The following is a 17,940-nucleotide window of genomic DNA, read 5'->3' on the forward strand; positions in this document are numbered from 1 at the left end:
GGACGTAGGTTTGTTTAGAGTGACCTTCTCTTAGATGGATTGACTTACAGGGCTAACGAGCTCCATCTGCCCGGGGGGCTAGGACTCTCACCGCTGCCTTGATTTATAGGGGGGAAAAAAAAAAGCTACAGTCCACCATCTGGGACTAGATTAGTGATAAGAGCTTGCTACTGGCAATTATCTTGATATTTTCAAAAAGAAATCCTAGGACAAATTTAAGAAAACTCCAAAATCAGAGTCTGGAGTATCAAGAGAAGGACCATAACAGCAGCACTTCCTCAAAGAGTAAGCTAAATCTTCACTGAGATAAGAGTTCCCTTAAAGGAAAAGGCTAGTAGCAGCAAAACAGACTGAACTCCTGTTTACAGAGCAATAGCAGGGCCTGTTTGCAGAGCTAAGATGAACATAAATCACCTCTACAAACCTTGGGGTTAGGAGCCTGTTCAGAACTCCAACATCATCGCAATCATGGAGATGCTGTCATCACTTCTCAGGAAGGGAAGAATCAAAATATCATAATGTCATATTAAATATTTCAATCTAGGAACATTGCTCATTATGCAGATGCCACAAACAGGATGGCAACTAAACAAAATCCTAACAGAAAACAGAGGCATCTATAAGCATCACCGTGGTGTGAGCAGCACAGTCTGCGCTGTACAGCTTTCCTGAATCAGTTATTGACTACAAAGATTTAAGTTAAACACACTGTAGTGAAAAGCCAGGGTACTCTGCATACAGCCTTCAGTGACACTGAGCATCTGAGATACAGTACACAGCAGCAATTCAGGTAACTCACAGGGTCGGTGAGGCTCACAGAAACTCCTGGACACAAACTATAACAGTTGTGTTTCTTAACCTTGAGAATAGCCTGGTGAAGAAAAATACAGGCACAAAAGTATATACATACATTATGGAATAATTCAGAAAAAGCAGATTGGAAGTGTAAGAACATACCAAAACACTGATAACCCAGGCACAACAAGCACAAACTGCTTGGTCTGCAGCCTGGTTTTATTGCCAATACCTCACTCAGCAGCTGGTTGTTGCTGTCCTTTTCTGGTTTACAGATGGCAACTGCCATCTGCTTTTTTCTTTACCTCTTATTTTGCAGTTCAGACTGCAAGTAAACACACCACTAACAAAGTTAAATGGCTAGAGAAGGCTGGGTTTTTAAAAAAACAACAGGACAAAACCTATTTTTTCCTTCCTTTGCTGCAGGGAATAAGAGAGTGAGGTAAACGTGTTTTCATTTTTCTAGTGAGAGGGAATGCACATGAAATGTGAAAGTAGCATTGTCTAGAATTTGTATGGACTGCATCTCCAAGATGGGGTGCACATTCCTCAATGAAAGCACTGTTACAATTAAGAAGGAATGACAGGCAAGAAGATTCATCAGTTTGTTTTCCATCACACTGCCTCTGCTGGACTCAGAAGTATAAGCCAAACTCCACTGTGCAAACTCTACTGACATGATACCTCTGTGTCTTCAAAAACAGCTCAGACATGTTTGATGTGATTCATGGTGTCCTAGCATACAAGCCAAAATTTAGCACTGTGATTTTCATCAGTGCATTTAGTCAGCATGCAGGCAATGAGGAAACTAACTCTGAAAAAAGGAAAAAAACAAAGCTAGAACTGGTTGTGTAAAAGAATGACTTCTCATGTCAAGGGTGGGTAACTGGATAAACCTGCATTTCCAAAACAGCTTTCTGAAAAGCTTTCTGAAACAGAATTGAGAAACAAGATAGGTTTGTACACTAAGATACAACAGTATGAATCAAGTTCTGTCAGCAGTTCTATAATAAGCCTTGCCTGTGCAGGAGTTTAAAATGAAGATGAAAAATATCTGGAATTCAAGAATGAAAAAAAAACCAAGACGCTTCAGCACAGTTAACAATATGTTTTAGGGTACTATGAGATTTTAGGTCCAGGATCTTTCATTGGGCTTTTAACTACTCAGACTGCCTCTGCCTAAACATCAGCACTACAATCATATTTCCAGCAATTAAATCAAAACTCCGGTATCCTACAGAAAAGTTAACTTTGAAAGTGTTACTTCCTTACTCCTTCTCCTTATTGTCTCCCAGTAGAAACACGATAAAAATTCTTCTTAATGTTTTCTGTGTCATCCAGTGTCCTCAGATCTTTCAGGGAGCATCCCTGTTCTTGATACAGAAAGAGAGCACTTTTTCAGCACAGCATACCATGCAATAGGAGGCGGCCATAGCACTAGGTTGCAGCAAAGCTCCTCTGAAGACAAAACTCCACCAGCTGGAGTATTTCCTGGCTGCAGGGGTCTGTAGTGGCACCAGCCTCTTTACACAACCCTCCACTGCTAAACAAAAAGACAGCAGCAGATCACAGAAAAGATCTGTGAGTGTTGTGCCTAGTATACCAGACTGTGGAAGGACAGTTGGTCCTACATCAGCTTCAGATGTAAGAGGAAGACCCAGAAGAGCACTGACTGTGAAAATAAATAAATAAACAAATAAACCTCCATGTGAAGGACTAGGCCACTTAGTAGGCACAACTGGAGGTTGAGACTGTAGTGGTATTAAACAAGAGAAATAAAGACTGATGAGGTGGCCAGCAACCAAACTACAAATTCAGTCTCTAAGTACATCAAGTCCCTTCTGGGATCTCCAGTACCCTGACCATTTCTCCTGGGTTGTTGAGGTTTTTGGATAACTCAGAACAAGAGGCAAAGAGTCAGTCTGCCAAGGAGTTGACTGTAAATCTAGCCTCCAACACACGCTCTTGAAGATCACTTACTGAGATGAGGGACCAGTTGTGAATCCACAAGTACAACTTCTAACAGGAAACCCCTGCATTCCCTGAAGCCAGCAGTATAGACACCAGCACCAGAAAAGAAAGAGTGCTTCAGTTAACTGAATTTTTATTCTTAAGTGACAGGCATCAACCGGAAGATTTCTGTGATTTGGAATCTCTGCTCCTGGCCACATTTTACAGTCTCAGCAGATACCTGTGCTTGATTTGTGCCAACTTGTAATTCCAAACCTAGTTTCCTCTTGTTGACAACTGCACAGATAAACTCTATAAATTAGACATAAACTAAAATCTGAAGAACTATAGCTAGTCCCTGGGACAAATTATGTTTCCTCTTTGGATCGGAAGAGCTTCAACAGATCTGAAACAACTAGATGATAATCTATTTGCCCACAATTAAGAGAAGGGAACAAAAACTTCAACGAACTTTAACAGAGAATCTTGTGCCATTGAAGCTACAGAAGGCACTATTCTAATTCAAAACAACTGAAGAGTTCCCCAGCACAAACACACACAGAGTACACCTACAGGTCCGTGTCAGTACTGACAGAGCAGTACAGCTTTCCACTTGTACAGCCTGCCCCCAACCCCTTGTCTCCTCCACTAGTACAGGGGCACAACTACTTTCTGGAGAAACTTGCATCCAGGTTAAGCTGCAGTGACCTGCCTACTGGAAGTTTGTTTAATCTAGCCATAATCAGCAAGTTAATCATTTAAAGGAGAAAGTGAAGCTAACATTCAAGTGCTTCTCCTCTGAAACTGCTAGTACAAAACCAGAATTTATACAATCTGCATGCTATCCCTAGTCATTCCTACCTTGGACTAAGCAGTTATGCTACATCTATACATACAGATCACTAAGATGGGGTTTGGGACAATTTGGCTATTCAATGGTTGTCATAGTCAAACCTATAAATCAATGAGTGTTTTGTGTAGAATTTGGTACATGTGACTCCAGTCCACTGAAAAAGAAAAGTATTTTACATCAAGCAATGAGAAAGTCCAAGTGTTAGAATAGTCCCTAATTTAATTTCGGATGTTTCATCTGCAATTTTATTTGCTTATCAAACATTGCCCCATGACCTCCTTCACCTTCATTATACAGATCTGATCCACAGATATCAGTGTCTATTCATACCACGCTTCAACTCAATGCAGCTAAAACTCATATGTATGAGTTTCAAGCAGTGCTTGGCTGCAAAAACAGTGCACTATGAGATGCACTTTCAATGAGTGAAGGCAGTTCATTAAAATAAAGCAAATTGCATCAATCATTGTGGCACTTGCTCTTCTGGCACATTACTGTTGTGGCCTATGGTTGTTTAGACTAGATTAAATAATACCTTAGCATGTCTCACAAAACAAACAAACAAACCCACAACCACAAATCACTTCTGAGGAGACTTCTGATAATACAGGACTATTTTGAGACACTTTCATTTAGAACTCTCAATTCCCATATACCAGAAAATCAAGATTCCAGTTGTAAAGTACAGACTGAATTTAAGGAAGCAGGAAAAAAATTAAAAAGGCACAAAAATTACTCTTATTAGGTACATGAGTAACCAAAGAATGTACATATGTGAGTTTGGGCAGGAAGAAAAATTATGTACTCCCACTGATTGAGCTGAGCCCGATATTATGTAGAGCTCCATTGTCACTTGCTTATGGCCAGAAGCAATGCTCTAGGCCAGTACTCATTGATTTCTCTGGAGTTCAATATGACAAGCAAAAGGTTCTCTCTTAAAAATAAAGCCAGACTTTTACATACCTGGATACAAAGCCAATTTAGGATACAGCAGTTTCTGAGCAAGCTTGAAAACAGCAGCAAGATTGCTGAGACTCTTACCAAACCACAATCACAAAAATATCAGAGGATCTAACTGCAACGTATTTCTTTTAAAAATACATGCTTAGCTATTGCCTCAATTTTCCACTGCAAAATAAAAACACAGTACTACGCAGGCATGAGCAATGCAGTACAACAGGGCACAGAAGACCATTTCTACTTGCTGTCAACTTATTCTAAAGGCCTGTTACTGTATAAACCCTTTCAAAAGAGTATTATTTGCGTATTTTCAGGGGAAAAAAGAATACAACAAGACCTCAGAGAATTTAAAGATTCTTGGAAAGATCTACCACTCTCCCTCCCATAAGAAATGATCATAAACTTACATTCCCTCTGCATGTATTTTCCACACTGTTAGAACTGTATACCAAATTCAAGGTTTTTAAACTCGCAACTTTTACAGTGGTAATAGCAAATAAGGAAAAAACTCTACTGCTTGCTATCAATTTTCATGAGTGGTGTTTCTTATACAAAGCTTTCTTGAGAGTTATCCAAAATAAATTGAACTCCAATCTTTTCACAACTTCAACAAGTATTCTGTCCTGCAAGTACAGTAGCCAAATACTACATCCTGTTCTCACAAGGACAGCTCTGCTGAACACTATGTTATCATTTAGATCTTGGTTGAAATAAACCTGTTTACTTAAAAAAGTTACTTTGCAAAATTCAGTCTTTCCTTAAATGGGACTATCCCTCAGTTTACATGCCAAGTTAAACTGAATTTGCTTTAACAAATAATTTAAAGACTGTGAACATTGTACTTTTTTTGACTTTTGCCATCGACATACTCAGTGTCAAGTATGCTCCCTGAGCACATGAATAAACTACAGGCTGTTTCCCCCTCAAAAAAGTCAATAAAATATCTGTCTGAACGCTATCCTCCAGAATCATCAGTGGAAGCCTCTCCTCATATAACTAAACTAGAAGTGTAAGATGATTCTTACCCAGCACAGATAAGCGCTGTCAGTAATCCCAGCGCACACTTTGATGAACAGACTGTGTTACAACACAGGCCAAGTCCTCAGACCTGGGACTTTCACTTTGAAAGCCAGAGGGACTGAACAAATCAGATTTGCTCCACTGGTCTGCAGATATATTCCGTGCCATCCCCCAGACTTTCAGCATAGTCTCTTTGCTGTAGTGCTAGTAAATTACTTAATATTAGGATCTCTTTGTGTCATTATTACAAATGGGATGTTTCCTGCTACCTAGCACCTACAGCTATGAATGGAGAAACTCTATAAATGAGACAGCTTTGCAGTAGTTTCCTGAAAACAACACAACTTCCTTCTTTACCCCAAGAGCTGCAAAGCAGGCAATGAATACAGGGCTTTTCTAGGAATGTACCTTCCAGATACTTTGAGAGTCGCTTTTAAACAAATGTCCAGAAAAGTCACAGATACTTTTACACCCCCTCTTCTCCTGGCCTTGGCTAGCAGAAAGAAAGAGGAAGTGCAGAGAAACACTAGAAGAGCTCACTGGAAGGTGCAGGATGACAAATCACAATGCCCAGGTTCTCAGCCCTGCCCCTTTACACAACCAGCACTGTAATGGGAATTGGTACCTTTCCTTCCTTCCACCTACTCTTTCTCCTCACTTTGCCTCAAATGCAGATGGGCAAGATAAGGCTACCAACTGTCATGAAAACCTCCAGTACTTGATTTTGGTGAGCCAGTTCATCAGCCTTTGACAATTGCTCACTGTTCTGCCCCAAACAAACTGGAGGTCAGCCTACTGACTAGCATCAAGAGGCATAATTGAGACAACCACCATCCTAGGCAGTTTTGCTGGTTTAAAGTGTGGTGGAAGCCAGAGAGCAAGCTGTCATTCTGGATCCCGCCTGAAGCACAGACTCTGCAGTGTGGGATAAAATTACACTTCCACACCCCATGCAATACCTGTTTTGTAAGTATCCAGTTTCAGTTTCCAGGACTATCGGTTTAATGCCCTTGAAGATGCCAAGTTCCCTTTTCTCTCAGGTATCTTAAGCTTGCATTTGGGTATAGACACACAGCAACAAAACAACAACTGAACTAAAAGCTGGAAAATCTGAGTTTAAAAAGAAATATATATTTCCCTAATAGGTGCAGAACATGGAGACTAAGCACATAAACAGCTGTGTTAGAAGAAATCTCCCTCAAGTCTCTGGAGGAATAAACCCTACATCTGAAATGAGCAGTACACACAAACATTGCCATCCATGCAACAGTGGCAAAACCTGCTGGTGATCACTGACATCACTGCCATTCACCAAAAGACTGAAAAAAGTACTTCTCTTGTTTTCAAGATGACAAAGAATCAGTGTTACTATTCAGAAAACTAGGGCATAAATGTCTAGCTTTGTATTAGCAATACCCACTCAACAGATTAGAGGTACACTCCCCTGATCAGTTTTAAATAAACAGGAAGGTGAAGGATTCCATCGTTAAGTCAGTTCAGACTTTTCACTGATTTGTTATAAATCTCATAACTATTTCAGTTATTAAGTATTCAAATCCATAATCCAGAAGCATGAGTATTACTTTTCTAGCCTCTTCAAAGGACAGGTTTAGAAACACATTATCAACAATCTGAGAAGGTCTTTCTCCTAAGAGGAAGGAGAGGAGGCATCAACTAAAAATGTCATAGAATTGAATTTTAAGACTATATCCAAGGTGCACAAAATGAACAGGAGCAGAGGAAAGAAATCATGAGGCAAACTGAATTTTTTGTGCCTGAATTCAAAGAATGGCTGAGGCTGAAGTTCACACAGAGAGGATGGATACCTGTAATTAAACACTAATTTACTCAGCCCTATCTTTGTGATTTACATACAGAACCATTTTCATACACTATGTTCAGTCACAGAAACAGTATTTGTTTTACAACACAAGCTTTAAGAAAATATTGAAGCTGTTAAGTGCATGGTTCTCTTCCTGTTTTGTCTGTTTTCTTTGAGGATACAGTTGCAGAACTGCTGGAAAGCTGGTAACTAAACCAAAAACTAATTCAAATGCAAATTAACCTTCTCTAAACCTGCAAAAATTGTATTTGAAGAGTGTACTATGTAGTAGAATTCATTCCTGTATGTTTTAAAGGGAAAGGAGAACAGAGACTGTTAATGAAGGTAAAAAGGGATATTCAAAGTAATTTTTATTTGCATTCTTCTACTACACAACAACTGGATCTCAAGACCCCGCAATAGCGGGTGCCATAAAGATAAATAACAAAAATGCAGGCCTTGTCCCAAAGACAAGTCGAGGAGAGGAAGTTAAAATATTTGGTGAAAAAGCAGTGAATACAATTCACATCAAAGGAAAGGAAGTATCAGGAACACATGGCTACAAAGATCACTGCAGGCTTTTAATATCTGCAGACTGAAAAAAAAAAAATCCTTAACATTGTTATTATTTGCTTGCACTGGAGGAACAAACTCATTGCCTACCAGACCTCTCCAATTATAATACAGACAGCCAAAACCAAGAAAAGGAATGGTCTATATCAAAATCAATTTACAGAAAACCTCACAAATGTCAGCCACTTTAAGATCCACATAAATATTTGTTTCCCGGATGACAAAAACAACTCTCACACAAAGTCTAATCAAGTCTTCAAGTATTCTGAGAAGACCTGGACTATGAAAATATTGGTTATTTTAAGTCTTGTGATGACATTCAAATACCCTTAATGGAGGAAGGAACTTCTTTATTACTTTGGATCCATTAAAGGCTTCTTGGCTTTTTAACTGATGTACAAAGACAGATCCAGCATGATAATAGAAACTGCAGACGAAGATGACATAAAGCCCACCTCCCACAAAGATGACACTGACTTAGAATGTGCTAGAGAAGGGGGGGGGAGGAACCTCTCAGCAGCTACAGGTGGTTGCCGAGTAAACAGGACAGGTAAAGAACTGAGAGCAAACACTGTAAAGTAGCAACAGAACAATAGACACTAAAGACTCAAGAAAGCCTCATATGGGTCCATCACACAGTCAGAGCTGCACTGGAGTGACCTTAACTTGGTACCAGGTAGGGAGAACACCACGCTGAGTACATGCATTCTCCATTACCAGGCACTCCAGCTCTAACCCACCTAATGACTAATAACACATTCAAATGTACAAATGTAGTTATTTATCCACATATATCGGTGTGTAAGTGGTGTTCTGTTCTAGAGACAGTATGAGCCATTTTAAGTATTTATGAAACGAAAAGCAAATGAATATACTTCCAAAATATTTTGTACAGTTTCTTTTATTATTTCTCACTAGGATCAGCCACGGTAAGCCACCAAATTTTTATTAAAACCACATGCATTTGTTTGTTTGCTGCCTGTGTTCCCATGCACATTCATCTACTTACATTTCACAGCAACAAGAGGAAATAAAGGAATAATTGAAAATCAAATCTCGGTTAAAACAAAAGAGACAAAGGATAAGCATATCTGTATAACTGCTACAAGTAGAAAAGAGAAGCTAAGTCAACAAGAACTTTTACCCTGGGAAACTATCAGTGCTATTGAACAAAACCAGGAAAATTATTGATTTTTAGCTTTATGGACTGTTGACTCTGGAAGTCATCCAGTGGGTGACAAAGGAAAGTAATATGCTTCTTAAAACATTAAAAACTCAATAACCTCACACTAGAGTTTGTATCTCCATTTTACATGGGCAGTTTCAAATATACAGAATAGCAGGTAACTATGTACACAAGACCCTGACACAACAGGCACATTAACAATGGCTAGCAATAAATATTTTATCATGATGCTCAAATCCATTCCGAGGGAAAAAAAAGTACAAGCTGCAAAATGAAGAAAAAGAATAATCTTGTGCTCTGAATTTGTTTGTAAAAGCTACCAAGCTACCTTCTTCCTTCAGGAAAAGAAATCAGTTAGCTGTAAATTATTCAGCTCTAATAAATACACATGGTATAAACTTGCTATTTAAATGCTTTCTAGCCTCTCTTGTTACATGGTAGAATGGTAACATCTGAAATTTAAAACAGTGTCTTGAGGCTACAAACTAGCATTTGTTTTGTAAACAACAACTAATACAATTCATCCCCCTTCCCCAATAAGACCACAAAAAAGAGTGTTCATATAAATAGAATCACTTGATCACAAAAAAAGAATAAAAATTCCAGTCACAATTGTAAGTTGCAGGATCCATGAGGGAAACAGTAATTAGATGATATAAGATAGACAGTCGCTACACGGGCTTAACAGACCTGTTATAAATCAATGGCTATTAGGATCCCTCTGACACCACCATTCACCTACCCTAAGCACCACAAATATTTTCCTTTAACAGTTACAATTTGTTAGGGTTTGTGTTTTCTCTTTGATTTGTTTTGGTTTGTCGTCAGACTTACAAAAGTCAGCATATTTGAACAATGTGTATTTTTCTATACTCTGCCAAAGGCTCACTGTCCCTCATGCACAGAAATGGAAGTAAAGCCAGTTTTGCATTGTCTTTGGCAAAGCTATCTTCTAAAACAGGTTGGTATTACATTCTGTACTCTCCAAGCATACAATCACCTTGTTTTTAATAGTTATTTGTCCAGAGCGTGAACAGTAATCAAAGTAAACATACAGAAATTCACCAATGTATTTCTGATGCAGAATCCTTATCACTACCAGAAGAAGTGGGGTTAATAACTAAAATGTACTTTTTTCTTCATAGCCAAGGAAGCTGATTGCATAACAAGCCGGGGGATTTAAATACAGACACCTATCATACACAGAGATTTTGTGGGTGCCAACATGAATTGCCAAACTGCACCAGCCACTTACAGACTCTCTCTAGCACACAGAAGAGCTAATAAAATGCTGTGCCTGCTGTGCAGCATATCCCATACACAGCCCTGATCACACTGCAGAACTGCAACGTACCTTTCAGTCTTTTGGAATTCCCGTTCTTTTGCTGCTCATCTTCTTCATCAATGGTGAATAAGCCCGGGGGATTTGGCCTGGCACTTTTCTTCAGCCTCTCTTGTCGGAGGGCAGCAGTTGAACCAGGCATGCTGCTGTTGCCTCTTGCTTATTAAAAAAAAAAAGTAAGAAACTCCAGCCCCTGCTTAGCTACTAGCTGCAACGCTGTCTGTTCATTTCAGCACTTGTAACAGATCCCCTATGGATAAGCAGTATGCAAACAGCCGACAAATACCAACATCCAGTCGGCACCAAAAGGCTTGCAGTCTTTCCCCACCTTGAAGGAAAGCCCTAATTAAAGGCACATTGGTTTGGATGCTGCTCTTCTCTGTTTTAACTTGTTCAATCAGATCCTAGCCCACTGCTCCAGGTTCTTTGCTGCAGCACCTTCTTCCCTGCAACCAGCGTGCTAAAATATTCAGCACGCAACACAAGAGGAGAAAATATGATACGCCGCTGTTAACAGTTGCCCTGACAACACTGACACATCCTAATCAAAGGGGGGGGGTCTATGAGTGCTGTCTCCTCAGCTGCAGCAAGCCGGCCTTGGGAACGCTGTCTCCTGCACGCTTGCAGAGAGCTGGAAGCACCTCGGCAGCAGGGGCTGCTCCTTCCTCCTCTCAGGGCGGCGGGAGAATGGAGCTGTGCTTGCACAAGCAGATGAGCACCGAATGAAAAGAAGCCTAGAAGGCTCCAGGCATGAACCTGATTTTTGCTCAGCTGCTCTGTTTATTCATGTTTAGAAATTTTAGCCTAACCTAAAACAATGAGGATGAGTCTTCTTCCATATACGCATGTTGGGTGTCATGTGTGCCACCGCCCCCCCTTAATCACTTGCCTATGCAGTACATACCTTTTGCATTAGGAATGCATACACCCACAATTACAGGTACGTGTTGGAACATTCTTTTTCACGTGTGAAAACTCCAAAATCAGAATTTCTAGCTTGTATGGACAACATAGGACAACAAAATCTCTTTTGGAATGAATATTCTGTACCACACCATTAGTTTTACAGCACTGACCATTAACATATACTTCGCAAAACGAGCAAAGTCCAAACAGCCTGGGTGGTTTTATTTAACTGATTTCTCTCAGATGCTAGCATTCTGGATTTTCTTTAGCCACTTGTGACAGAGCACTTTCTCACAAGTTTTGCAATCTGCATGTTCCATCCTTCACGGCTCCAAATGCCACTATGCAACATGCTGGATGTTTCACCTGAGAGACACCTTAATCTTCATCCACTTCCACCTCTCTGATTCAATGTGTGCTCACCATTTCAAAATGCTACCAAAGAAAAACTGCAAGCTAGAATCACTCTATAATGTTAAAATTGCATGCTTTTTCCTCACTTCAGGGTTTTGTTTTTAAGAGAATATTGATGTAACCTAATCAGCCACCACAAGATGGCACAGACATTAGTCGACAAATCTGTCAGCGGCTCATTGAAAACGAGAGGTGATACAGACGCATTGATCACCTCAACAACACAGGTAACAATTCTGAAGAAGGGTCAGAGTTTATTACGTCAATATGGTATGTATCAGTGGCCTGGGATGCTCTTCATGCAGGAGTCCTGGATCATGCTCAGCTGGCAGGACAGCTCTGTTTTCACACATCTCAGGCTCATAAGCCAGGAACACAGTGGATGGAGAAGAACACAGCACCACCTGAAGGCTCAGCTGCACTATTCTTCCTTCTTCTCCAGCACAGGCACTAAACACCCTAAACTAAACACACTAAACCAAACCAAAAGTCTTTTGCAGGAGGACACTATTTCTGAACCGAGCCCAGAACCCATCTCTAGTATGTATTTCCTCCCAGCTACATCCTGCCCCTTGGCTACACCTTGGACTCTCTGGACATACACGGAAGCTGTATACAATGACATTTGTCTACAGTTAGAGAAGCTTTGTACTAAAGGGTGTGGCCAAAAAAAAAAAAAAAAAGGGTAAGGAAAAAGGCTCTAACACAAGCTGTTCTTTAGCTCAGCAGTTAGCCTTCTGGCATTTATACAGGCTAGCACTTTATCCCATAAAGAGAAACAGCTTCATTCCTCAAACCCCATCCACCTAATGCCTCCAACAAATACTACATAACAGTACACATATAGCCACAAAAAGAGGACAGCAGTTAGTCCCATCAATACTTTTCATACATACCAAGTCTGTTGCAAATAGAACTAAAATAACAGAAAACATTACTTCTATGATAGCTTAGTTAAATATTGCTCCGCCCTGTTTCACTGTTTTAAATCATTATGAGAGGATTACTACCTTTTTAAATATTATGTTTAATTACCTTTAATTGCTAAACATCTTAAACAGGCATTTTAAAACATATAAGTATGTGACACACAAAATTACACCTGACTGGAGGGGCTTCCCAGCTTACAGGTACAATGACTGTTTCAGCATCTCCATTTCCCTATTATCAACAGAGTCATGCAGAACAGCTACAAGACTGAGAATGACTTTCTTGGTCCTTGCAGCATCCCCTGCACCCATACGAGTGACTTGCTCTGAGTATAAAATGTAGTAACGATCAAGTTCAATGCTTCAGAGACTGGTGAAGATGGATTTGGGCAATGACTCACAGGCAATTGAGGTACATATTTCTTCCTGTTGACTTACTAATGCAGATGTGACAGAGAAAAACTATCAACAGGACATTCAGCTTATGCAGCAAGATTTTATTTCAAGGCCCCCGTGGCTAAAAACTGTGCCAGTCCACAACATGTTTCCAAATGCCTAATAAAATGCAACCTATCACAAATAAAAGACACCTATTATAATACAAGATACCGTATAACTTTAGGTACTCAGGGTCTTTATTTTTGTGTGTGTGAAAAACATTCCTAGTAACACTATTAAAACATGCATTAAAGGCACCAACACTGCATAAAAAGAGATTGTGCACACCACCCCTCCCCAAAATCCACTGGTTTAGGGCAGGAAAAGAAATTCCCAAGGTATTCCTAGGGGGAAAGCTTTGCTTATTTCAGCCTTGTCTCAGCTGCTTGGCAGCTTCTATATGAAAACTCAGATGAAAGCAACGTTCCCTTGAGGGAACAAGGAGGCGCATAATTTAGTAACGAGGCTGTTAAATTCTTTAAAAAAAGAAAACCCCAAAAGCAACAATTTGCTTACATAACCCCTATTATAGTTTTTTTTTCCCCTCTAACCATTTAGTCATACTGTGTACTAATACAATCACAGCTGAGCTCTTACCGATGTGGTGAGACTCTCTCAAGAGATGGAATGAGAGCAACTGCTTATCTTGAGTGCACTGGATAATTTTCAGGTTTTCCTTTTTACCACACCTACAAACTCAGGTTTGCAGATAAACCACTACACTTAAACACATTCGCTTTCATCCACTGGATTTTATAAATATAATTACCTGCAAAAAATATCATCTGATATGCAACAGTCTTAAACAGCAGTTTGAACAAGGACTATTAGGACAATTATATCATGATGTGGGAAATGTAAATATTTATAACAACATGTTGAGTGATGTTTCTGCTTTACCATCAGGTATTAACACTGGATATCTCTATTTATGAAATGAAAAGCATGTTGAAGTCAGTCACCATGATACCTACATGCTGTCTACTATGGTTAATCTGATAATTTCCAATGCCTGAACTCTAGATTTGCAATCTTCTTTCATTGATAAGACTGTTTCAGTCCCAGTAAACTATCCAAACAGCACATGAAAGGAAAGACTGGATGTGGTATTTAGTGCCATGGTTGTGTTCGGTCATAGGTTGGACTTGATCTCAGAGGTCTTTTCCAACCCAGCTGATTCTGTGACTTGTGATTCATAGGGAGGAAGGAGGACAAAAGGCAATATTCAGTGCAAGTCAGCTAGTTAACAGAAAAGAAAAACCTTGTGAAGACAAGAAAATTTGTACCTTCTGCAAGAGCTGGCAGGCTGTGGTGACTAGGACTATATATTTTGAAGGGAAAAAAACCCCACCTGGTGTAACTGAAAGTCATCTTGTATCATTGGGTATGTCAGGATACATGATAGAAAATCAAGCCAATTCAATATAGGATCATATACTGTTGCAGAAGGGGCAAAAGAAACATAGAGAAATTGCCTCCGAAAAGCCTACAAACAGAAACACTCAAGACATTGCTCAATCATAATATACAGATTTTTCCTCTCACTCCATGGAACACCCACTGTATGATCATCAAGATATATTTTATAGGAGTCTCATGTCTTTCTCCTGCTATTTTCTTAGCATAAGAACAGTTAAAATACTGTCTTAAAAGAATACCACACCAAACCAGCAAGCAATCAAGAAGTCAGGGTTTGACAGAAGACCATCCGTGCCCATCTCACACACCCCAGACCACCTCTAATCAAAAAAAAAAAAAGCCAACATTAAAATAAAAAATAAAAAACCAAACCAAAACAAACACCAAACGAACCACCAAACAAAAAAAAACCAAAAACCAAACAAACTATCCAACTCTTCAGTACCTCCAGGTCTAATAAGCTCTCAGTCTTAACACACAAGAAAACTACTGTCTATCACTATTTAGAAACCCAGTTATTCATTGAATAGACCACTAGTTAATCTCCAGCCTTCAAGCTCCCCTTTTTCCCTACTGTCAGGCAGAAGGGTTAAAAAAAGCTTTGAGGCACAGACGCACCAAGCTAGTTTCAGAAGCCAGGGCAGCCTGCTCACCACTGCTCTTCTTTCTGACACTTGAGCTTTCCAAAGCCTGAGGTAAGTTACAAGTGCTAGCCCTGGTTTCTCCAGTTATAAAATGGAATAAAAGCTTCGGAAGAATTCTTCTGAAAGAACTCAGTGATTCTTACAAAATAATTTTCTCTTTTAAGATACTTCGTATGACTTGACTTTATAAGAGCTACTGAGGAACCATTAAACTATTGAAACAATAAAGAAAAGACAAATTTAGACTATGAAAACAAAACACTGAAAAAAGAAGTCACACATGTGCTTTAGTGCTTTTAGAACATCATCCTGTTTTTCAGTTTTATCCAAAAGTGCCAACAGCTGAAGAACACTCTCTTGTAGGGTACCAAAAAATCCCAAACCAACCAACAAAAAAACCAAAGCCCCAACAACCACAAATTCAAGACATATTTGTAAAGCAAATTAAACATTCACAGAATCACAGAATCTGCTGAGTTGGAAGGGACCCACAAGGATCATCGAGTCCAACCCTTAGCCCTGCACAAGACAGTCCCAGGAGTCACACCATGTGCCTGAGAGTATCATCCAAATGCTTCTTGAACTCTGTCAGGCTTGGTGCTGTGACCACTTCCCTGGGGAGCCTGTTCCAGTGCCCAACCACCCTCTGGATGAAGAACATTTTTCTAATATCCAGCCTAAACCTCCCCTAACACAACTTCAGGCCGTTCTCTTGGGTCCTGTCACTGGTCACCACAGAGAAGAGATCAGTGGCTGCCCCTCCTCTTCCCCTCACAAGGAAGTTGTAGACTGCAATGAGGTCCCCCCTCAGTCACCTCCAGGCTGAACAGACCAAGTGACCTCAGTCACTCCTCCTACGGCTTCCCCTCAAGGCCCTTCACCATCTTCGTTGCCCTCCATTGGACACCCTCTAAGAGCTGAATATCTTTCTTAATCGAGATGTCCAAAACTGCACACAATATTCAAGGTGAGGCCACATCAATGCAGAGCAGAGCAGGACAATCCCCTCCCTCGACAGGTGATGCTTTGCCTGATGCCCCCCCAGGACATGTTTGGCCCTCCTGGCTGCCAGGGCACTGCTGACTCATATTCAACTTGCCATCAACCAGGACCCCCAGGTCCCTTTCCGTGGCACTGCTCTCCAGCATTTCATTCCCCAGTCTGTACGTACATCCAGGGTTGCCCTGTCCCAGGTGCAGAATTCAGCATTTTCCCTTGCTGAACTTCATATGGTTGGTGATTGCCCAGTCCTTTGATTTGTTGAGGTCTCTCTGCAGGGCCTCCCTGCCTTTGAGGAAGTCAACAGCTCCTTCTAGTTTTGTATCATCTGCAAACTTGCTCAGTATCCCTTCCAGTCCTGCATCCAAGTCATTTATGAAAATGTTGAAGAGCACTTCTTCTCCTGGATGCTGATTCAATGCCTTCTAACGTAAAAGGAAAGCTTCCCCTCAAATGTATTTTATAACATGAAACAGATGAAGTAAATATTTTAGCATACATTCCTTTACAGATTGCCAATATTTCACTGTTATTTCTCATTTTCTCAGAACTGAGAGGTTCAGGGCAGGCTAAGCATTTATCTTATATATTTATGTCAAGAAAGAACATGGCATTTTGCTTTTATAATCATGTTTTCCCAGCATGAAACAATAGGGTTCCATTGGGAACCAGGTTCCAAGTGTTTCTGTCTTGGTAAAAAAGTATCAGGAAAGTTAAGGTGCATTTAAAATTTCCCATTCTGTTCTGCAAAAACATTACAACAAAAAAATTGCAATGTACCTATTCGTCAAAACACAAAATCGTATTTTGTAGGGGCATTTTCAATATTAATTGTCTATGTCAAAAGCTTTTTGTATGAACTCATTTAAAAATACGTAATATAAACAATGCTAAATCATAGAATATCTTGAATTGGAAGGAATCCATAAGGATCATGAACTCCAACTCCCTATTTCTTGCAGGACAATGTTGGAATATACAGACGCTAACTAGACTTCAAACCCACTATCTCCCCAGTTTCCTTCAGGAGTCCCATATTTGTTTATTTTCTATTTCACTAGGCCTTAAATCAGGAAGTCAGGCCAAAAAAAATGGAGAAAGTAAGGTTTTTTTTTTTTCCTCCTCCTCATGTGAGAAAACAACTATTTACTCAGTATCAAAGGACTGGAAACCTTCTTTTCAATGGCATGTAAATCTAGGACAAAACAAACTAGCCCTAAAAAGACAGGCAGGATTCCCCCCTATACTCCCCTCCCACCTAGTTTTCATTTTTTTTAACAGTTAACTTGGAAATAGCAAAAATAGCCACTGTATCAGAAAAAATATTTGCTTCAGTTAAAGTCAACCACTGTCTCAAACATCATGCATACCTAATTTTTTCCTCTGCTGCTCTTCTACGTTCAAAAAAGTACCTTGTCTTTACAGAGGTTTCTAAGTTTCTCTTCAAAAATATCTCTAAGGCCTCACTTTTATATACAAGATAATAAAGGACTGGCAGATCATTTTTACAGCAGTACGTTACTTTTTTAAAACAACTTCAGTATTTAGTATATAAATATCTGATATAATAATTGATTTCTGCTTTTCACCTTCCTGGAAGAAAAAAAGGCCCCTTGCATTAATCAGTTAGACAGAATATAAAATCCTAGAGAATAACAAGGGAAACCTTCTTCTTTTTGACTAATGAGAA

General features: G+C 39.7%; 1 protein-coding gene across 7 annotated transcripts in view; it reads right to left on the reverse strand.

Annotated features, from left to right (window-relative positions):
• The window catches only part of MAP7 (microtubule associated protein 7), a 117,362-nt gene that overhangs the window by 92,441 nt on the left and 6,981 nt on the right, over positions 1–17,940 (reverse strand). Inside the window, exon 1 of one of the 7 annotated variants that reach the window (XM_017829684.1) lies at positions 10,514–11,216. The exons of 1 other annotated variant lie outside the window; for it this stretch is intronic. In XM_017829684.1, the coding sequence (XP_017685173.1) occupies positions 10,514–10,643 (130 nt within the window). In that variant the 5' untranslated portion in view covers positions 10,644–11,216. Of the gene's footprint in view, positions 1–10,513; positions 11,217–17,940 lie in introns of those variants that run through there. 5 more of the 7 variants (XM_017829687.1, XM_017829689.1, XM_017829683.1 and 2 more) reach the window with 5 other exon arrangements.

The sequence above is a fragment of the Lepidothrix coronata genome, unplaced genomic scaffold (assembly GCF_001604755.1).
Source record: "Lepidothrix coronata isolate B3197 unplaced genomic scaffold, Lepidothrix_coronata-1.0 Scaffold167, whole genome shotgun sequence".
Classification (NCBI taxonomy): Eukaryota; Metazoa; Chordata; class Aves; order Passeriformes; family Pipridae; genus Lepidothrix; species Lepidothrix coronata.